The following is a 23,846-nucleotide window of genomic DNA, read 5'->3' on the forward strand; positions in this document are numbered from 1 at the left end:
TGTAGACTTCTCCATTTCAGACTAAAACAGCTCAGCCCTTTAGCCTGTCAATGTAAGACGTTCTCTTAAGCCCAAGAATGTATCTGGTACAGTAGCTCTCCTCTGGACTGATTCCAGAGCAGCAATATCTTTTTTGGTAATGTAGCGACTGTGATTGTACACAGTATTTCAAGTGAGGTCTTAATAATGCATTGTACAATTATAACATAACATCCTTCAGCACAAGTGGAAACTTCATGGAAGAGCATTTAGAACTGACGACAGGAGGCCTTTCTCTACAGAAAGGGCTGTGGGAGTTAAAACAGGCCATCTCTAATTGAAGCGGATTTCCTGGCTTCCTTCAGCAGACAGATGGATGAAATAATGACCTGTAACAAGATGAGGAAGATTACTGATATAAATTGTTAAAAAAATTTAATGTAAACATTATTTTAGTTCGTTTAGTAGTCTATTGATGCAGTCTTTGTTGCTATAATGAGACAGTAGAACGAGGCCTAGGTATTTAAAAAAAGTATTTAAACTAAACTATAGATCAATGGGTCTAATTCTGATTATTCATAGATTCTGGGGTTGTGAAAGATATATATGGGGATCTGAAACACACGTGTTTTTTTTTGTAGTATTTAGGGAAGAATGCTTTGGGTTTGACCCATGTTAAGCCTTTGTTTTCTTCAGTAGTCACTCTGGCTATGCCTTGCAGCTGAAGATGATTGTCTTAAATGAAGCCCAGGGCGATTGATAAGATCGATACGGGATCTGCACACACTGCAGCAGGTTGAGCAGGCGTTGTCTTAGCAGACATGCGGTTGTGAACTGCGCAGTCTGGTCATAGTGACACTCTCCCTTCGCTTCCTCATTCTGACAGCTTTGAGGGATACTGTATTTGCACACCTGTTTTGAACACAGGTGCTACATATGTCTAAGATCAGTCTATACTAATAAAAGTAAAATAGTGTTTTTCTGTATAATTAATTTTATTTACTCCAAATAAATGGAGCACTACACAAGGGTGGCAGAAAAGATGAAAAGCTATAGTTCAACATGACTGAAAATATAGAGGAATCATTTACAGAAATATTGCTGCCTACATTTGTAATGGTAAGACAGATTGTTGCAGTGAAGTTATAAATGAATTTAACAAAAACACTATTTCATTGTCAGTCAACATATGTATTACTGTATGTTACATAACGTAGTATGTACTGTACTGTGCATGTCTTTCATGTTATATTGATAAACATGAAACTTAATTGGCTCTGATTTTGAGGACAAACTGCATTCAGATTGCCCTTAGGGTTTTTACACATTGCTATTGGCCTCTGCTGAATATAGTATTGGAAATCATTTTTCAAAACATTTGTGCTTGTAGTTTTAAAAGGAAATGCTCTTTTCAGTCATATCATTAAAGAGAAAAGACTGTGTCCAGCTGATTTTTTTGTAGTGTTTTACAGAGCAGTGACATGGCAGATCACAGAGATTGAGTTAAAACTGCTACTTCTAGTTCTTTAAAGTCAAGTAAGTGGAATAAGAAAACGAGGAGAAAGGTAATTGTCGTGGCTTCTGGCTGTATTGTTTCTTTTGATGTCACAGATAAAAGGCTTCTGTTTGCTGGTTCGGAAGCAGGCAGGTCGTGACAGGTTCATTTTTTTGACATCTTCTTTTTGTGAAATGGGCCTAGCCTTCACAGTGCTCTGCAAGATTAAAAAAACACACAGTGCTTCTGAAAGATGTGCTGATGTCTTTATGGAAACCCCCATCCAACACCACAGTTTCCTTCTGCCTCCAGAAATCTGCACGCTTCTGTTTTTCCCAGTGAAGGGTTGGAAACACTCAGACACACACACCTCATCTCCCGACTTGAAACATCTGTTTGTTCTTCAGAACAGCTAATAACTATCGAAATGCATTTCTGGTGGCTTCTTTGAGGAGCCTTTTGGACTGAATTCCAGATTCTCTTAGAAGTTGTTCTAGCATGTTGCCAACTGTAGGACAGGGTATTGAAGAGGTGAGCGGAATATTAAATTAGTTTGCACAGTAATGGGATTCAGGCCCTTTAGGATAAACAATTTACAGTATGAACTGCATGAGATGTAAAACGTGTACAGTGGAGTCGTCATAGGTGACTGCTTGCTGTCACTGTCCACAGCTAACTACAATTAGATCTTACTATTCCTGGCTACCTTCTTAAATGTTTCATGGTATTTGCATGGCATGGTATGTGACACACCTCTATAGAAGACCTCATTCGCATCTTTGTGACTGTCCAACATTCAAAAAACACACAAGGAACAATTGAGGACCTTAGGTCTGTTTTGTGGGAGTAGCCTGACTTGTAGCTCCGGACCTTGCACCTTGTGAATTGTGGGCTTTCTGGATGATTGGACTTTGAGTGGTTGGCTGTTACACCCATTTAAAAGAATGATACTGTACCTGGAAGACTACTGTATGCTCTTCTGTCATTTCTGAACCTCCCTTATTTAGCCATTGTTGGCATGCCCATTTTATTTTCCCTGCACCAGAGTCAGGCACCCCATAAAAGAAAAGACATGCTCTTTTTCAGCACATAAATCAGAGCATAGTTTGCCTGATGAAAACAAATAAAATATTTTCTGGTAAGTACAGTCTGTAACAGTATAATACAAACCCTAAAACATCCAAATCACTGTACATGTGTATCAACCTAAAAAAATGTTTACTCTTAGGCAATGTTCCCTCTGCGCACACAGGTTATGAAATCAGTGCACAAAACAAACACGGTCGTCAGTTGAAAAATGCTAAATCGACCACATGAGACGGCCTGCGAGAGGCCCAACTTGGCTGTGTGCATTATTACTGCTGCTCGATCATCGATATCTGTGCTCTCGTAGTCTCGTACCTCAGTGCTCATGCTCGCTTGACACTCAGTCTCTGTGACTGGGCTCGTGGAATCGCTGTCCCAGTCTTTTGGATCTCTATGCTTGTATGAGGATGACTATAATAACAAAAAAATAATTTCAGGTTTACAATTTTACATTTAGCTTTAGTGCGCACAAGTTTTTGTACTGGGGAAAAGATTTGCACAGCTTGAAATTTTAGCGCACACAGGTCATTAAAAATTAGAGGGAACATTGCTCTTAGGACATATGGAGTGTTTTCAGAGGATTATGTCTTTAAGATAGAAGTCTTAATTATGTTGTACATAATGCATCCCAGAATTGGGAAGCGAATAACATGGAAAAGCCTTTGGCTATATCCAACAATGGGTAATAAATACCCCATGTTCCCACAGTTATTGTGTATGTATCTCTCCCTCCTGGCCATCATTGATCTTACAGCACTTATAGAATAATATAATAATAATGTTGTTTATTGTAATTACTTTTCTTTGGATAGACTTGATTAATGTCTTGAAGTCTGTGAATACCAGGAGTGCTGGTCATTCCTGTGTCGAAGTGGTTTTCCAAGGGCCTTTTGTGCATGCTTCCAATATTGCCAACACTGCTCTACTGTTTTATTGAGATAAATTAGTAAAACAGTAGGTGCTTTGTGCAGTACAATATTGCTAATTGAAGAGCAGCAAGAAAGAATACTTTTAGGTTTAAATATGAAATAAAAATGTAACTGATTTGATTATTGATGGTTTTAACATCAATATCCAGATTAATGTCCAGTTAAGAAGAACATTTCAATGCAGTAACTAGAATTGTGTTGGAAGACGTAGTTTTAAATTTGCAGAAAGAGTTTAAATAACAGACCCACCTGGACATTGCAGTGCAGATGTTACCTCTGTAACTGTGTAGTTAGTTAAAAATTAGCCATAATTATATGGATGTCAACTGTTGGTCAGAACGATTCCACAGCATCCGTGACTGTTAACTCACACGTTATCATTCAAAATGCAAAAGATTCATGAAATTAAAAAAAACTATTCTGATTTACAGATGTTTCAGTTTCTCTTTCCGTGAAGATAGCAGTGGGCCAAATGTTTGCCTTCGTAACATTTTAGCATTATTGGTTATATTACATCACATTAATCTTGAAGTGATCTTTCAACTTCTTTGAATTTGAAGGCGTATGCATTTAATTAGGGGGACTTGTGGCAAAAGTAGGGCTTTCTAGGGGGCCATTAGAAGTAGATATGTTTCTTATAGCACAGCTGACCTCACTGAGTTAATGCAAGGTTAATGTATTAATGTTATGGTGAGTTCAAAAGGAGTTGTGATGTTTCAGTGGTATTAGAAGTTATCCAAGCAGGTCTTGGAGTTATCTGAGGTATTCTTTCTATCTGAAGAAAGACTTGTGTTCTTATTTTAGGCTCTCCTATTCTTTGGCATGCTATGCTCTGAATCTCTAATTCTGTGGCCTTATACTCAGGCTTTCAGTGAGTTCTGGGATGGTTTGACAACCACACTTGCACACAGGAATAGTACATTTTTTGCGTTTTGTTGTAGGTTTTTATAATGAATACATACAGTAGGTAGCAAACGAGCATGCATTAGTCTCTAGGAATTGCTATGAGTTGGGGAAGTAAAATTTATCAGACAGAACATATTAACCAGAACTGAAAAACCTAAGAGCACTATGCTTTCTGTAGCCTAGTCCGCTTAATATAATGAAAATTCAGATTCCATGAACCAGCTGGGCAATATGTTGAAAGAAAAGGGAAACTGCAGTGCAGATTTAATGGATCTACAGTAGGCATGCACAAAAGTATGGATTTTTTTGGGGGTAATTAAAGATAGACATAGACAACATTTGAAGGTGAGTCGTATATTAATCTTGTCAAGCCAAGTCCTTATTCTGTCTTTGATTCTGGTGTGCAGTTATATTTTTACAGAAGACAAAAACATTGAGACACCTATAAGTACTGCAGAAGCAATAGATTCCTAGTTTAATTTAAGATATTCAAGATTGGGCAGATATCTGGCAAATCAATTCTGATATAAATTATTGCAAATGATCACATTCGGAGAGCAAGATTTGTACATACGGTAAGAAGCACTGAACTTTAAGCATTTGAAAAGAAGCATTTAGGTGTTTATGTGAACACATCAAGGTCCTCCTCTAGTCAATGTCAGGAAGAGATAAAAAGCCAACATGATGTGAAAGTATAGTCCCTTGCAAAATTTTTTGATAAAAGTGATTGTCACCATAAGGGCATTAATTGTGTGGCAACACCCTTGTTTCATAGTTCATATCAGATTGTTTCTCTGTAAGCTTTAAAAATGGGATACTCACTGTTTTACTCACATTGCAAAACTGTTTCATTTTCCAAAGAGGTCTCCAAGTTAAAGTTAGTTTCTGTTTCCCAATTTCATACGTAATAGCCTTTAGGTATTATTTCAGATTAGGTTTTCATTTTTAAAATCCAATCCATGTATATACTGTATGCAAATAATGTTTCAAAGAAAAGCGTTTTTATCTCTATTAATTATTGCTGCTGCTACCAGCTTGTTTCCAGAGTGTTAGGACTGACAATAACTTTCACTACACCCAAGGGAACACTACATAATGATAATGGAAAAACATACAGAATCCCCTCCTCTTACCATCTGTGCAAATGCTTTTAATTTGTAAACAGGATTATTCTGTGATTCCTGCATAACTTTTACTACTATTACTACGATCGCTGCTATGATAACATCAATTTGAGGTCTGTCCACTTTTACAGTATTTGAATGAGAATAGTAGCACTTGTAGGAAAAGATTACAGTATGTGGAAAGAAAGATCCATAACAAAATGAAGTATTTATTTTTTCATATTTTGAGAAAATACTTATTTCTGTATTAATCACATGTATCTTGTGGTTTTGCTATTGTATTACTCTACAGACTTATTTTCAAGGTATTTTTTACTCTTTTTTACATTTTGATGTCCATTTAAATTTTTTTTTTTATCAATGACAGTACAAACTGGACGTAAAAACACAATAGTGAAATCTAGGCTGTTTTTCAAAGAGCAATAGACCCCATCAAATTCTCTCCAGTGCTTTATTAGCTAACCCCATTTATCTACAGTACATTTTTCAGCAGAAAATACCAATTCAGACTTGGTAATAGTACTGTAGCTCTTCTTGTGATGTAATGATGTTATAGTGCATCTGTTTTTGTGGCCTTTTTCTGAGCAGCTTCTTCCTATTCTGTTGCTTCTGTGTTGGCCCTTAGGCACAATGAACTGGAATATTTCACAGTCATGCCAATTTCTCCATTCTAAAAATCTCCTGAGATATATGCAGAGATTGATTGATGGTGAGTGCATTTGCATATTAAGCCAAGATTATCACTGGGAATGATCAACACTGTTCTATTGAGTATGCTTAGAGCATGCCCCAGAGGTTGCATCAGCAGAGTGTCCCAGGTTTTCTTATGCATTGTTGTGGGAGATAAATAGCAATAGCATCAGTCTTCATTGTTAAGACCTGTTGCATTTTTTAAATGTTGTTGTAAAGCATTGTAACATTCACCTAGAACAAGCATGTTCTGTTATTAAAGTAAAAAGTCACCTATGTTAATTCATGTAGTTTTATCCACTGCTTAACTTGACCACACCTAAGGATTTTGTACAAAAAAATACTTGCAAAAAACTGAAAACAATATTTGTAAATCAACAATGTTCAAATTTGTTGGTACCCTGTAACTATGATGAACGTAAATGCTGTAAATGTAATCCTTAAATGTAATGTAGTCACCTCTTAGATTCACAAAGCCTTAGAAAGTTTATACAGTGGATGTTTCTGGAAGTCACCTTTATTACTGTGGGTATTAAAGAAGGCCAAACACAAAAGAAACAGTAGTGTATGATTATGGGGAAAGTCAGTAAATTGTCCAAAGATTTAACTTGATCAAATGTCAACCTCATCATGCTAATGACAGTTTTAGTGTATGTCATTGAGAATGTTGTACCCATATGTGTGGTCAGGAAAGTCACGTGGGATAGTAACATATACCCAAGAGCAAGCATTGGGATTTTATTTAAAAACAGATTCATCAGGATACAAAGTCTGCGAGTCTACAACTCAAGGCTGAATACAAGAAATTGGTGTCTGTGGCAGAGCTCCTTTGCCAGCATAAAAAGAAAAAGAAACATGAATTTAACAAGTAGAACCTACAGTAATTGATTCCCAAGGCACCCGGTGTTCAAGGATGAAAAGGATGAGACAGACCAGGTTTCTGCACAGTCTAATCGGGAGTATGATTAGCACAGAAAGATGAAGCTCATGTAGGAAATTGAAATGGTTTCGCTTACAGTAGGTTTGTATTGGTCTGGTAGCCAGACCTGGGGGACAGCCAGTTTTCAAAGTTTACCTGGATATCTCAGCTTTAAACTGCTGCCCTCTGTTAAGGACCCCAAGCGTAATCACAAAATTAACTTTGCAGTTCATAACAGGATAAATGCAAAGTCTGTGTCAAATTCGGTGACCAAATATTTAAGAGAGCATGCTAATCAGTGGAATTGAATAGCCGTCATGGTCCCTCGTAAAACATTAATCGTATGAAGCTGAAGAAAGCAGTCAAGTGCGGATTGTGCCTTTAGGAATGGCTGAACGCTGCTTGTGAGAAGTTTAAAAACTTAATAAAAGGCTGGGGAAGTATCAAACCCTGGGTGTGAATAAATTTCCATAAGCATATATACATACAGTAAATACTGCATTTAGAATTATATGTAGCTATGTCTGACAGATGTTTTAACATGTAATATTAGAGATGATATGGGCCTTTAAGTTTTGATTTGTTTCTGTCAAAAAATATTGAAGGTACACCTGAAATTATTTACTAAATTCACTTTTAGTTACAATTCATCAAAAGTATAAATATATTTAAACCTACTCTCTGTGTAAAGTGTGTGTATCCAGCAGATGCCATTATATGAGGTGACTTGATTAAAGCTTCATTATATATAAAATACATTTTTTTTAGTTTATTTCTCATTTTAATCCTTGCATATAAAATCTGCAATCTAGAATTTATTTTAAAGTGTCTGCTATTAGACATGAATGATGACTTTTTATTTTTGTCTGTCTGGAGAATTTTGTGTGTGAAGACATGGATTAAATCAACATAGACTTCTTTTGCATTTATTTTTGTAGTTAAATCCCACTTTTTTAAAAGTAGTTTTTGAGCTCTGTTCCCCTAATACGTAACCCCTAATTGTGATATAACGTTTATATATTGTGATCAGTCAGTGAGAGCTGCACATTTTAATAAGGATTAATTAAAACAGAGTTATATTTTATTCTGTAACAGCTTTATAATTCTTCATCAGAGTTTGGAATTGAATACCTGAGAGTCTGCAAAGTCAATTAAATGTTTATAACCACAGGGTTTGAGTACAAATGTTTTAAGGGTGTAATGAATGCTGTTTGAAGTTTCCTTGAGCTTCATTTTTCCACACAAGACCATGTGTTTCCGTATGAGTGATTCTTTGCTGTTTTATTGTCTTTCCCATTATGAACTATTCCCTTTCCCTGGAACAGCCAGGATGGGAAATAACAACCTGAGCGGAAGTATAATTGGAGAAACATGGGATGTGGAAACAACAGAGCGATATAGAAGAAATAAATCGCACAATATGTAGATCACCTAGTTCCTCCGATTCTCAGGGGCCTGAACATGTAATGAGCAGCACTGATCCTTGGCCACTGTGGAAATCACTGCAGCAACTACTGTTTTCCTAATGCAATGGTAATAAGAAAGGATTAATGGAGACCTCAGGGAAGATCAGCAGACCTTTTATATCTAGTGTGCTTAAAAAACCATTGCCCATGCATAAATGCTTAACTCATTGAAGAAAAATGACGTATTAGACATACATAGTTTGTTACTACATAAAGTGTTTATACTGACCCAGTTGCATTTACCCTTGTAATATATTTGTATTAAATGATTTAATAGATACGGGAACAAATGAATATTTGTATCTATTTGATCTACATGTTGGAACCCTAAAACGGTTTCCGATGGGAAGAAGTTGACATTCAGAATTAAGAATATGAAAAGGATCTGATATATTTTTTCAGCCCCTCCAGTCATGGATTGTTCAACAATTGTCTGCATGGAGAAGTGCTGCTTCACTCCCATAACCCCCAAGGTCAAGGCAGTGCTTGGACAAGCCGGGATGCTTTTGATCTTAACTGGGCCGATAAATTACCAAACCACACTGATATATCTTATCTAATCACGCGCTCAATTACAGCATGGTAAAAGAGGAGCTTTATTTCCTATCAGCTTCCAAACACTTTTAATCTTCGTAAAAAAACGCTGCTGAACTCTGGCGCAAACACTCTCAACATGAGAAGTCCAGCTCAGGTTGCCGTCTAAGAATATTCCTAAGTACGTATATGAATTAACGTGGCTAATGAGCTCCTTGTGAGTCACTACATATGAATGGTCACCAACAGCTTTGGGATCGAACGCCATTTCTTTAGTTTATTCTTCAATTTTACGCTACTTCTGTGGTCACAACAGTCATGAAGTCTGGAAATTATACAAGTTTGCTTGGGAGGTTTCAAGTTGTATTATTATTTTTATAATGATGTAACCCCCCTTGGCCTTTAGCCCAGCTTTATCAGCATTTCCTGACCCTGTTTTCTGTCACATTTGTGACGTTGGCATCGATGTGGCATCAGCAGCCAGGATCCGCGGCGTTTCCCCGGCGCTCCTGGAGGTGTCATGGGTCGTGTTTCGCAACTCTCCCTCCGGAGGCGGATGGCATCACTCGCGAACCGAAATCATGCGCAGGTTGATTGATTATGGAAATACTGGCTCCTAATGCTTTCCAGACTAGGCACTTGAAGAAACAATGCTGGCTCTGTGTACAGGCCTCCAAGAGTGCCACTACCGTTCAGTGCTAAGCTTGTGGCCATTAAAATTACCCAGAGCCTACTTCCCTTTTCACATCCTATAGTATTTTGCATTTACTTATTCCGCTTTTCCCACTCCACTTCACTGGATCATCTTGTCAGCCGTGAAGTCAATCTCCTCTTCAGCTCTGCTAGCAAAAAAGCCAATACAATCGATTTTGAAAAACATCAACTATACATTCCAGCTTATAATAACACAAAAATGCTCTGAGGAGGTCAGAGTGGGGGAGCTGCATACGTCAGTGCTACAAAAGGAATACGCAGAAGTGACTCTCTGAAGAGAAAAACAGTGAAGATTAGCGTTTGTGCTGTGGAGCCTTCAGGAGTGTGGAGGAGAGAGGGAGAGAGCAGAGAAGTCATGCATATAATTCAAAGTATATCATATTTGTGTTATGCATAGTTGTTTACGTCTTCATTGGAAACATCAACAGCCATTGTGAAACACCAGCATTAATAGGTTTTTGTAATTGTTTAACGTACAGCAAAGTATAACTGCCATATACATTTCACTTACTTAATAATTCTTAGTAATTCGTCCCAGAGTGTCCAAAAAGCCTTTCATGCAGGATGAAATCCACTTCATCCACTGCTTACTGTAAGTGCATGACTTGGCTATGTGTCCTTGTGGCCATCGTACTCCAACAGCCGCCCAGCAGCAGAGTGGGTAGAGCAGTGAGAAATGACTTCATCAAGTGAATTAAGGGGACACTTCTGAGATCCCAGATTGTGCAGGACCAGAATAGAATTCATCCAGGATATCAGGGTTAACACTCCTACTTACTGTAGCACAAGTGCCATCGGATCCTAACCCCGGATAATCAGTACCTCAGTTGATTATCTCTTCTGAAGGATGGCACCTCCTAGAGCACAGTGTCCCCTGTCATCATCACTATGACACCGGGTTTGAAGTTCTGCTTCAGAGTGAAGAGCACTTTGTGGTCCACCAAGGCCAAAAAGGCAACCTGACAACCTGGATTTCCATACGCAGTGCTGGACTGTCGGTTTCGCATCCCTACTGATCAGGCTCAGCCTCGTTTCGGTTCTGAGATCTGACCAGATCAGGCACGGACAGAGAAATATAAGAAAAGGTTATGAGAGAAAGCCATTCCTGTTCAGTTTGCATTGTAGTTGCTATTGGATAAATGATCATAAAAGTCCATTTATATCATGTATCGTAAAGGGTCCTGCAGAGTCAGCTTCAACAGCGTGCCTTTGGAACTGATTCCAGAGTCTCACAGGTATTCCATCTTGTATTCCATCTTAAATAACCAAAACTTAATTTTCTACTTGAGTGCGGATCTTTAGAGAGTCCCTTGAGCTGACTTGACCAGTGTCATTCCTGAATTAATATAATTGACTCCAGCTAATCGTTTTTCCAGGCAAAAATGTCCCCTCTGACCAGAAGTAAGCATGTTTGCTCTCCACTGTACGACCTAGTGATGGACTGGCGTCATCTCACCTTGTGTGTGTTGCTTGCTAGGATTGGTTCCAGCTCCCCTGCGACCCCGAATCGGATGAAAAAGTGAGAAAATGGATAGGATGGATGCATTATCCGTATTATCTGGTGACTAAAACCAAGCTTTAATTTTAATTTGGGTTCCCGTACATTTGTCAGCCCTTTTGTTTTTCTCCCCATGATACCTATCTGACGTGATGGATCAACATAAAATCCTGTCGTTCTCATTTATTGCTTTCATTATGCCCATTTCACATTTGATGTTTCAGTCTGTGTGTCCTATATCTAATATTCTCCACACTCAATTTAATTTCCAGATTTCTGCCTCTAATGTTTTGAAACTTATCTAATTCCTCTTATGTTGCTTGCACTTTTAGTCTAATTGCAACTCTATTTTTTTCATCTGTACATCTGACGTGTTTAACCACCATGTCAGAGTGGAGATTGTTGATAGGAATATGGAAGACCAGTGGTCCTGGAACTGATCCCTTGGTACCCCACTATTAACCCTGCTCCACTCTGACATAACCCCTTCCCTTACAACTAGTTTTCATTTCCAGATACTGTGGGAATTAACACATCAATAGCTCTGAATTAATGGTGCACAGTTTTCTGATGTACTGTATATTCTTATGCCAACTTATTGTGAACAGTATTGCTAAGGATGTTTTAACTATTTAATAGGGAAAATATTGTTTTCATAATTTCCAGCAGGCCTTTCGTTGGTTCAAAAGAAAACAGTGATGATTTCATGAAATCTAGGGTTGTGGCATGTTTAACTTTAGTATCCATGGGGAAATAATAGATTTCTTTATGCAATTTTTCAGAGTATTTGACTTAAGTGCTTAATAATAAAAGGCGTTTTTGTATGCCTTTTTAGTCCTGTCACTGAACCACATAAGGCTGCTACCAGTTAAGACCTCACCTAACGCAGAGGAAAGTCTGAAGACTGAAGGACTTACTGTATGCCACAGAGCCTGCTCTCTGATTTCTGCTGAGGCAAACAGTAAGAAAGCAGGGAAGATGGGCATGTCCTGCTTGTTGAATGAATAACTCACAGATCAGGAGATGTTCAATGATGTTGACCGGAGGTGAACAAAGAATGTCAGTGGGCAAGAAAGCAAAGCCAATGAGTATTCATTTTTCTGAGAGAGAAGTTGTGATAAAATCCTGCTCTTGCCTGAAGTGGTTCAGATACTTTTAAAAAAATATATTTTGTGTGTTGGACCAAATTAAATTTAATAAAAGATTCCTATGTATCTTTTAATGAAAAAATGTGTATATCTGAGAGAAGTACAAAATTAAAATATTATTTATTGTATTTAGTGTACTTAATATACAGAGCAACTTTAAATCTAGTAGGATTGTGCCTTTTTTACATTTGTACAGAAAGCTGTGATCTATATGGTAAATAAGGGATGTGTTGAAACACTACCATTGGATATGAAGCTCTGCAATTAGATATTAATATTTGGTGTACAGTTTCAAGTGATATTGAAACTTGCTATCCCTAGGACAAACTGTACTTTTGCTTTTCGGAATCCCTTAATATCCTTTTATTTAACCACAGCCCAGGAATAAACCTTTATTATACATTCTGCAATTACTGTATATGCAATGCAATTTACACGCATCTCTTTCAAAGTATCATCATAAACAAAACATTTGATTGTGCTGTCATAGCAAAATCCAACTTGAAAGTAAATGCCAAGTGATAATGAAAAACTGGAAAGTTCAAAATCTTCCTTTAATCATTCATGGCAAGTTCATGTCGATTTCCTCTGAGTGACCACAATCAGTGAAACAAATGCTGCGTGGAATTGCTTTAAATGCCTTTACTGTTGGTTTGAATAAGCAGAATTAGCTCCATAAGTCACTTTCTGATGTGAAGAGAAGAAAAAACTTTAGGCTGATACAGTATTAATGTAAGCTTGGCAGTTTTAATCAAGAAAGAGTAAGGTAAAAAGAGGTGATCATCATATGGTGTACTTTGAAGTATTCTTTGAAACTGAACAATTGAGTCATATTCCCCAGTGTACAGCTTACAGGCATACTTTGAAGGAAGGACACAGAGCTTGAGAGGTGTAAACTCTCAGTGCTACAGTATGTATTACATAGGATAGTGGACAATGGATGGAATGAAGCACAGAATAGATGCATCCCTAGGGAGAGTTTCTAGGGTACTAGGGAGAGTCCTGTAGAGAAAAAAAATAAGGGGAAAGAGAGGACTTCATAAAGTCATTAAAAAACAGATGCATCCGATTAAAGAAAATTACTTCAGTTACTGTGATTAAAATTCTAGCTCAAGTTTCAGTATTTGTGCACTTCATGTAGATTGACTTTTATAATTCAGACTTTTAATGAAACCTTTATTAAGTAGATGTTTTAAGCAGAGATGTATTGAGTTCATTCTTTTTCCATTTCCTTAAATATTGTAAGATATTGTAAAGGTTCTTATTGCAAAGGATACATGGGTAGAGTGATTACTGAAGCTCAATACCAGTATACGCTGCAAAGTCATTGAAAAAGGAAAGTAAAATGCACGTTTAGAGCAAACACTTTGTAGACAGCATCCTTAATTCAGTTTTAAAGCACATGAAAAATGGCATCATTTAGAAATTAAAAGGAAATAGGGACCTGGAGAGTTTATATTTATGGACATTAACATTTATTGTCCCTGGTTGTGTAATGTCTGCAACTCTGCACTGAACTGCACTGAACATGAATAGATTTCCTTTACTTATTTTTCAATTACATTTATGAAATTAAATGATGTGAAGGCTTGGTTGGTTACTGTTTAGGTTTCCAGCTTTTTAAGTTGAGTGCTCCTAATGAAGTCTTTATTTTATTTTATTTTATTTTCTGCCACAAAGCTAATATGCACATTGTCAGTGTAGGCAGGGGGATCATTTCTTCCCTTTAATTAATAACAGTTCTAGTTTATTTTAATCTAGATGAGGCTTTTAATATGAAAGAACTTTAAAACTGAGGACAGGTACAGTAGCACTTCTTAACATTAATGTTGGCGGGAGCGTGGAGCAGGCTGTCTAACCTTGTTGTAAGAGGTGATACCCCAGCTTTTTCCAAGAAATGGCTGGATGGGATCCACAGCTTCAAGAAACCATGGTCCCAATGGTCTCCTTTAGCTGAATTTTGTGTTGAGTCACTTCAAGTTCTTTGCTCAGCATTTGAGTCACACTGGTGCATTGTTTAATTATTAGTTAATACTTTGTGCCAATAGCCACTTACCCAGGCATTCCCATTATGATTAATTAATGACTTTTATTTGCTCCTGTCCTTTGCTCTGTTTTATTTTTGTTATACTGTATGTTTTGTACTTTTTTACAAACTTCAGTAAATACAGTATAGTGCTATCCAAAACCTTTCTGAGCTCTTGTTATATGGCCACATTTTGTTTTTAGGATCTGTTGCCTATGTCTATGTGTATATAACACATGCCCGTACTTAAAGTAATATAAATTATATGGTATTATGCTGTAAAGTAATATAATACATCATAATAATATTGGATGTGTTATAATAGCTGTCGTGGATAATATAAGCTTTGCCTTTTTAGATGTTTCTCTTTGTTAAAGCTAATATTTGAAACTGTTCGCCTATAGACCGGAAGGTCCCCAAATCAACACGATTCTGAATATTCAATAAACCTTGCTGTGTTAATACCATGTCTCCAGGAGGCATTACATAGTTTAAATGTGATTTACTAACAGAGACATTTAAAGGTTACAGGAGGCAGTCAGGTATATGACTCACTTCTCATGGAAAGTTTTAGTCAGAAACACAAAAATATTACCTCAACGTGAAATGTAAATTGAAAAAAAAAATACCTGTTGTGCGTGCTCATTCTCAGAGGAATTAATTCAAGTGGTTTTGGTTTCTTGTGAAATTTAACAAGATGTGTGTAGTTTTTGTAACTTATTATACTGTATATTACATTTTCATCTGTTTTATTTCTAATTGTTCATGTATTTGTCCCATTTTTTCATATCAGAAAATGTGAAAGACAGTTCCCACCCAAAGAAGGCTCCACAGCTGAAACATTGTGTTTCCTTTCTTCTCTTTTCAGCATGGAATAGTTTTACTTTTTCCTTTGCAGCCTACGCATGCTGACGCAGCTACCTGCGTGACCTAATATGAGTCTCTTTCAGTAACGTCTTCTGTCTGTCCACTCACCCATACAGGCCAGCTTTCTGTAGGAACCAGGATATTAGCAAAGTACGAGCAATGACTAACATCTGAGACTTGGAACTTCGTAAAGCTTTCAAAGTCACTGCTGAGTTCCCTAACTACTTACCTGCTTGCTTGGCTGCTCATGTTAGAAGGGTGACCTGATCCAGGTAGTGTTTGGGTAGTATGCTGCACATTCCAGTTTTTAATGAAGGATTTCACTGTTTTCAGAAGGATAAGCATCCTAATGATCTGTGCCTCTCCATGATTTGTTTGTTTGAAAAGCTCTTCATGGAGCTTCATGGTCAATTTGTCTTATCTCCTTGTGAGTTGTGGCTTGAAATTCAATATCTGTCTTTGTCACTTTGCTTACACACGGGCTGATATCATTACACTATTTTGGGGGACTTTTCAAATGATTGATTTGCACCTGAGCTGATCTAGGGTTGCCGTAGGAAGAAAGGCTGAATATTTGCAGTATGCACTTTCGAATTTTCTAATTTTCTTTAAAAAAACAAAGCTTTTAAAAACACAATCAGCTTTTTTGTCTTTATAATTTTTGGAGTAGGTTGTGTAGATTCTAATTCTAAAATATCATGATTGCTTGCAAGCTCAATCAGCAACAAATTGTGGAAACTTTGCAGGGAGTGAATATATTTGTAAGATACATTAGTTCTATAACTGCAGTAAATATATAATAGTTTATATATGTTGTGAATAATTTAGTCTCCAAATGGTTGAATATCTCAAAAAAATGGCTCAGAGTTTGCTTACTTAAGCATTATCACATGTGTGCCTGCTGCTGTTTAATGTCAGGGGCTGTTTGAACAGTTGTCATTGTTCTGCCAACAGCAGAGGGGAGAGGGAAGGGTGATTAGACAATAATTAGGCTTTTATATTTTCAGTTATTTGCTTGGCTTTCTCCATTCTGAAAATGCGCACATTGCTTTATGACTTTGGTTGTTATAAAGCCAGAGTCTTAGCAGTGTAAATCACGGTGGGCAGCAGAACTGCCAGCAATAAGTGGAACTTCATTAGGGAACATGGAATTAGAAGCACACACAAGCTTTAATCACCCTGATTTTTATCACCTTGCTGATTGAATAATGTCTGTTTAAACTGCGATGGCTGTGGTTAATCACCATATGACGCTGAACAGAAACCACACACACACACTCTGATTAAGATGCTTATTATACCCCTCAGGATCTAAAATGAATTCAGGTGTCAATGTGGAATACAGTGGCTTAATCCACTGTAAACCCTCTCTCGGTTTCGGTAATTGGAGCAGGCGATTGTTTTAATTACGCACAGGCCAGACTGCTGCCTCACCAGACAAACCTTGGAGCTCACTGCCAACATGGCACCTTCTCAAAACCCTGCTGCAGGAATACAAGCCACTGCTTTTTGACACCACCAGTGTATTTGCCTTTTTTTCAAGTATGGATTTTTATTGAGAATTGTAAGGGTTTCCTGGAATTTGGCCTTAAGGGTTATAGTGGACAGTCATTGCATTGCTTTTATACATATACCGTTATACTGTATATATGTATCGTGAGATAAAGCAGTAGTTTCAGTGGGTTCTCAGTTTTAGGTACTGTAAGTTGCCTCTAGTCAGGTGTAAATCAGAGAGAAAACAACCTAGTGACATGATACAGTAGATGCTTGAACAGAGGTGATCAGTGATAAATTTCACCCTCGAAATACTCCTGTTCCCACACAGGGCTCTCCCTTTCCATTGACCTTTCTGAGGGCTGGTGAAAGATGGTGTCAGGGGTGTTTTCTTGTGAGAGCTGAATGCCAAAGCACCAGCCACTGACATTAAAGCTTATCTGCAAGGTAGCACCCCCCACTCGGCCTTGTACATGGTTGTGCCCCCACAGCCTGTCCAGCTTCCACATTCCTGTCTTCCAAATGTTCAGACAGGAGTGTGCACCACTACAACATGTTTTTTGAAACAGGAACTGAACGCCAGTTTTGAAACTCTTAATGTGTACAGTGATGATCCTGAGTTTAACCAGGAAATTATTTAAATGTAACGTGTGGCCAGTGTCTTGATGTTGCATCTTATCCAACAGCCTATAGGAGAAGACCAAGGCAATTCAGTCTAGGCATTGCAACCTAAAGATGCTCCTCACGTAGGGAAATGTCATAAAAAAAACTGCAGGCCTTTTGGTTTCTGTTTTCATTCTAATCTAGAAAACAACTTGTAGTCTTGCACTAGTTCAACTTTGTATATGTGGGAGAATGTAAATCAAAGGCTCTTTCTGTATCTGTTTTCATTATGTTAATAATTAATGACTTGAGTAAAGGAGAAATAAAATTAATACCAATGTACATAACCATATAGAGACTATAAGACTCTAGTGTACTTAAAAGACATATGAAACAATGAAGTGAAAAAGACCTTTGGGAAAATAGCTTCTGTGGCTAAGAGTATATGTTTGCTGACCACAATGTCTGTAAAATAACCATCGGTTATAGATCATTTTGACCGAACAAGATGTTTATTTAACATAAAGTGGTTTATGTGCACATAGGTTTTATGCAGTGTACTGTAAGTACTGAAACTCATACTGGTTTCATTGACTGCCCATAATATCATCTTGAACAGACTGAGTTACCAATATAAACATGGTGGATGATATTATAGACACTACAGTTATATATTAAAAAAACCCTAATAATACCAACCTAACTCCGCTGATTTCTCATCTGCCTTTTTTTTTACCAGAGCACTAGTGCCTTTGGACCCCAACTCTGATCAGCGGACCACACTCGGCTCTGATGGGCTATTGGCTCACTAGGGTGCTGTCTGTGTTGACTATAGAGCAGCACCTGTCTTGATAACGAGAGAGCTGTAGGGATTGTGGGGTTTTATTTATAAGTGGATGTACTGCTTCAAAGGTTCAGGTCTTGCAAAGGGGAGTATTAGACAGATATAAAGAAATATGCAATTGCATTTTAGTACATTTACAAAACCGTAATGTACAGTTCAATGAGACACTTCCTAAAACATGTAATTGAGATTTTAAATGCTCCTTGACAAAAATAGCATTTTCAGAAGTCTGAGTGTGGAACCACACAGCTGGTACGAGCTGCTTATGCAAAAAAGCAGTACACACACATCAAGCCATATACATTATGGCTGAGATTTCAGTTTCCTACTCTTGATCAGTGCACTGACTATACCGACTAAACCGACGTTTTTGCAGTTTTTTTTTGTCATATTCCTCAGGTGTATAAAACACGAGTTTGAGGGAGATTCTGTGGTTTAATTTCTCTAAAAATGAATGACCCCCCCCCAACTACACTGAATAGAATATTTAAGCACTTGCTGATACTGCTGGGCAAGCCTTTTCTAAAATAATCTGGGTCTTAGGTTCCAAAATCCAAAGGGGTTTGCAGATGTCACTGTTTGTTGGGCCTGTACAGCAATACAATACTCCCACTTTTTCCTTGACAATTTTGAAGGAAAAGAAGTCCAGGTGTCTTTTGCTAAATGGTTCTCATTGTAGAGAAATCTTGAAAGCTATCCAGCTCTGAATTGTCCAGCAGAAGTCTGTCTGGTTTGTAGTGATTGATTTGTTTCAAGAATGAGTTTGGCAACATGGGTAAAAGTTTAATCCTATGGTGCAGAAAAAAAAGGCATTGAAGTCAATGACAACATTGACCGACATTTAAATGAGTTTGTTATAAAGACTTAGTGATAAACAGCACAGCAGATGTGCTTTACATGTGAAAATTTCAAAATGTGCAAGCATTTGTGAAATAAATGTTTATCTATTTTAATCTGTTGGATCTTGTGCTGGTTTTAAAAATGTAGTGACTAATAGAAAAAAAATTGATTTGCGTGCATACTGTATGTCTGGGAGTCCAGAGCTGAGTGTCCAAGGAGTGACTTTGCCAGGCAACCAAGCCCTTGAGATACAGTATATACTGTACATCACTTTATCTCCCCGGTCCCCTTCAGAAGGAAGAAAATAAAAGACTGAGCTGATAACTCTTTCATGGCCATTAGCCTGTAAGTGTTCCTGTGGGATCTGAGGTGTCCATACCTTTATCTCTGTTGAGCTATTGTGAATATAGCTCTGCTGTAGATCAAAGGGTGGCCACAGCACTTATCCATGTCACTGTACAAGTGATGAAAAACAGCTTCCTGGATGCAAACACCATACTACACTGGAGAAACCCGGACACTTATGTGATAAAGGACAGCCCATCATTGGCATTTACACTCGCAAACCCATCTTCATCTCATTGAGGTGACATCATTTCAGCAGAACAAAGAAGGAGCAGGTGGCATTTGTGATGGACAAACCTTTTCCCTCATATTTTGTCTCACCAATGTAAAGTTAGGCAATACACCAGATCCATCGAATGAGATACTGCATCATGATTTATTAAAATCCTTTATTTAACCATATAGGTAGGGAACAAATTTCACAATCCTGACCTGGAGAGTTACCCATTTTACACTATGGAACAAGCAATAGGTTTATTCCATGCTGAAAAAAAGAAGAAAGAGAACACAACGTTTCGGCCATGGAGCCTTCTTCAGGTGTGAGCTACTACCCTCACACCTGAAGAAGACTCCACGGCCAAAACGTTGTGTTCTCTTTCTTCTTTTTTTCAGCATGGAATAAACCCATTACTTGTTCCTTTGCAGCCTACGCATGCTGACGCAGCTACCCATCATTTTACACTATGCTACACAATATGTTAACTGTATAGTACATTTTATAATATATAAATTTATAACATTTTCATGAAATAAAATAAAGAATAAAGATGTTTTTATGAACATGGTATGAAACAAAATAAGGCAGTGAATCTAACGTACAACTCATACAGTGGCGTGCTGTGACATTTTTTATAAAGAGATATTGGATTTGCTGTGATGCCGCACACATTAAGATGCAAGTATGGAGCAGTAACCATGTTCTGTGCCCTTGCTTTATGAGCCTTAGATCTTGTTTTCAGTCCAAGCCTGTTTCCCAGGTGCAGCCGGACACAGTAACTCTTGTTTTTCTTCTCATCTAGTTTAAACTGGGATCAGTCGAGCTGCATGCTGTCGCAGAGCCCATTGAAGTTATTAAAGAGCTGATTAGCCATGGACTGGAGCACAGCACTGAGCTGCAAGCCAGGAATCAACACCTGCAGGAGGAGAATGAGAAACTGAGACGTGAATGGGAGTATGTTACTGGAGAGTAAGTACATTTCTATCTAAGTAAGAAAGGGTTTGCAAAATACCCTTAATCAGATGAATTCATTCATTATTATAGCTGCATGAATTGATTTTCAAACATGCACAGATGCTTAATTGAAATTTTAAATGGAGATCTGACATGCATTGCTATTTATAGTAATAATAATTTACAAAGTGCAATAGTGTCTTTGATGCCTGCCTCTTGAATTTTTAATTGAAGACTTTTTTCTGAATTATGTTCTAGTTTTCATAGTTATGTTCTGGTGAAGACGCTTAAGATGTTAATGACTAGGTATATGTAGTGCATGTATCTGATATAACTATTTTTCAACTTTACAGGCCGGGCACAGTTGTTGGAGGATACGTGTTTTCCTCGTTTCACTGCTGTTGGCCTTCAATGAGAAGTAAAGCTAGATTGTAACTAATTGTTCCTTCTCTAGGTTGCTCCACATTGTTTTGTCTTCAGACCGGCACTTGTGCATCTTCAGAAATCATCAAATCTTGATTTTCAGCATACTCGAGCACAACAGATACAAGACGGAATGAACGAGAAGAATGTTGAATTGAATAGTAACAAATCAGCAAACATTATAGATTTGTAACATATGACCCATTACTTAAATAAGCATTGTTTCCTCCTTGAAAGATGTAGCTGTTACCACCTGCCCCCTTTATCCCAAATACTGTAGCTCTCTCCACACTCTTGAATTGGGAGCGTTGTGGATGACTCTGTTTCTGAGCTGTTCTGAGGCAGTGTCATGAAGCCTGTACACCTTTGCTGGAAAACAGACTACTTTTGTTTTCAGTGTGGGACGGAAGAAATTGCACGAACAAGCCTTGTTGGCCAAAAGTGTCTTTTGGGCTGAGCTAATTATCAGCATGTTACATTGCTCAAGTTGACGTGGGTCCCTCTGCAATACGTCTTGCAGTTGTAAAACAGTCAGTCCTCTGGTCAGAATGATCTCACCCTCTGCTCAGTGTCTTTCTTCCACAGCGTTCTGCAGCTCTCCCTTCACACTGTTTTTTATGGTATCCTTAGCTGCAGTCACATTCTTTCCAGCTTGCTCCAGCTGCTCGCTGTCTTCTGGGTGACCAGCTAAATCACGATTCGAGCCAGTGTCGAATCATCTCCTTCTCCTCCCAGTAAAGCTTCACTCTGGGACATGTTGTAGCTACAAGAGCTCTTATTTCAGGACGATGACTTGCAGGGTCAGACCCTGAGCCACGCCACAGAAATCAGACAGGAGTGTAGCTTATGTCTGGCCAAAGACAAAAAAAAATGTTTAGGATGTTTAGGGGAACTGATGTAATTTGTTGAAAAGAAACTGTAACCTTTGAATTTGTCTGATTTCTTTTTAACAGGATCGCATATAATGATTACCAGCGCTTGATTTCTTTTGATCTTTAACAAAGAAAAACACGCCCCCCCCAAAAAAATAAATAAATAAAATACACGTAATGCTGCATATTTTTTATTTGATTACTGAATTTCTGTCTGCACACTTTGATAGGTCACACTTCGATTAAAATTTTGGAACATCCAAGCACTATGAATAAGCTTAATTTCCGTTCCATAACCTCAAGGAATGTTGGGAAAAGCTTTTGTAATTATGTTCCACCACAAAAAAAAAAAAAACATCTTGCCTAGAAAGGTTTACTTACGGTACAGTGCCTTGAAAAAATATTCAGACCCTTCTGCAGTTTTCAACTTTTGGTTCTTTAAAACTTGCAGTCAAGATACTTTGAAGTGGCAATTAATATATACTGTATATATTATAAACACAGTGTACCATACAGTATGACTTACACTCAAAGAAATCAACAAAAAGTAAATAGATAACTGATATAACAGAAAACTGGAAAAGTCATAACAGTCATGATTCAAACACTTTGCTAAGGCATACCTAAATTAAAGGTGGTCAAAATTGCCTTAACAAACCACACAATTAGTTGAGTGGCCTCTATTTGAGCCATATAATTTCAGAATAAATACACGTGTCTCTTCAAGGTGCTTCGGTCAAGCAAAGATTCTATGAAACCACTTTGGGATAGTTGTAGAAAAGGCACAGATCAGGCGAAGGCTAAGACACTGGATATCCCTTTGAGCACAGTGAAGTCAATTATTAAGAGAGTGGAAGATGTATCACAATGCCAAGACACTGCCTAGATCAGACTGTCCCTCCAAACTGAGCAGCCAGGTTAGCGATACTTATTGCGAGGCCAGGAGCAAGTTTGAAACAGCTGGAGTGTTCTGTGGCTGAGATGGGAGATAGTCACCACAAGTCAAGACTGGCCCGTATGGCAGAATGGAATGAAAGAAACCATTATAGAAAGACAAGTATCTCAAATCATACACAGTGAATGTGGAGGGAGTTTACAACAAAGCATGGTCCTGTATATATGTGGTGAAATTTGTTTTGTGGTCAGGTGAGACAAACTGGGAACTTTTTGGTTTTACTGCAAATTTGTGAGTCTCGTGAGAAATAACACTGTTGTCACCATTTTGGTAGAGCAGGCACTGAGATAGAGATTGATAGAAGATAGAAGATTGTCTTGATATTTACCTCTCAAATGAAACAAAGTACTGGCAAATATTGGAGAACCTGCTCCAGTCTGCTAAAGGGTGAAAACTGGGGCAAAAATGTACCTTTAGAACGACAATGGTCCAGAGCACAAGGCCAGAGCTTACACTGGAGTAGCTTAAGAATGAGAAAGGATTTGCCCTTGAATAGCCCAGTCACAGTCCTGACTTGGGCAACTAACAGATTTCAGTTTTTTGTTCCTAGTTTTAGCTGACGTTTGCTATGATTTACTTTCAATTTAGAAATCTTCAGTTTGAGCTTTCAGGTTTTTAATAAATGTTACATTTAAAAAGATGTGTATGTACCATTTTGTAATTTCACAAAATTGTACATCCTAGAAAGGGTCTAAATACTGTACATTTAGGCACTGCACATAAATTAAACCAGTTATCAGATTCTGCCTTGTCAATTTAAATGTCTTTGCCTTTTTTGCAGGCCACTGATTTATATGTCAGTAAGTCTTTATCAATAGTAAAATGTCTAAAATATACAGTATGATGAAAATTAATTTGTGTCCTTTTTTAATTTTGAATGCCTTCCTTTCTTTGGCCTAGGTCATACTGTTAAAATAA

The 23,846-nt window shown here is 37.7% G+C and overlaps 1 protein-coding gene across 5 annotated transcripts in view; it reads left to right on the forward strand.

Annotated features, from left to right (window-relative positions):
- Nucleotides 1-23,846, forward strand: part of xrcc4 (X-ray repair complementing 4) — a 156,440-nt gene that overhangs the window by 57,051 nt on the left and 75,543 nt on the right. For all 5 annotated transcript variants that reach the window (XM_088630633.1, XM_088630631.1, XM_088630630.1 and 2 more), the window contains exon 4: nucleotides 20,527-20,693. In XM_088630633.1, the coding sequence (XP_088486759.1) occupies nucleotides 20,527-20,693 (167 nt within the window). The remainder of the gene's footprint in view (nucleotides 1-20,526; nucleotides 20,694-23,846) is intronic.

This window comes from Lepisosteus platostomus, chromosome 4 (assembly GCF_059453375.1).
Source record: "Lepisosteus platostomus isolate fLepPlt1 chromosome 4, fLepPlt1.hap1, whole genome shotgun sequence".
Classification (NCBI taxonomy): domain Eukaryota; kingdom Metazoa; phylum Chordata; class Actinopteri; order Semionotiformes; family Lepisosteidae; genus Lepisosteus; species Lepisosteus platostomus.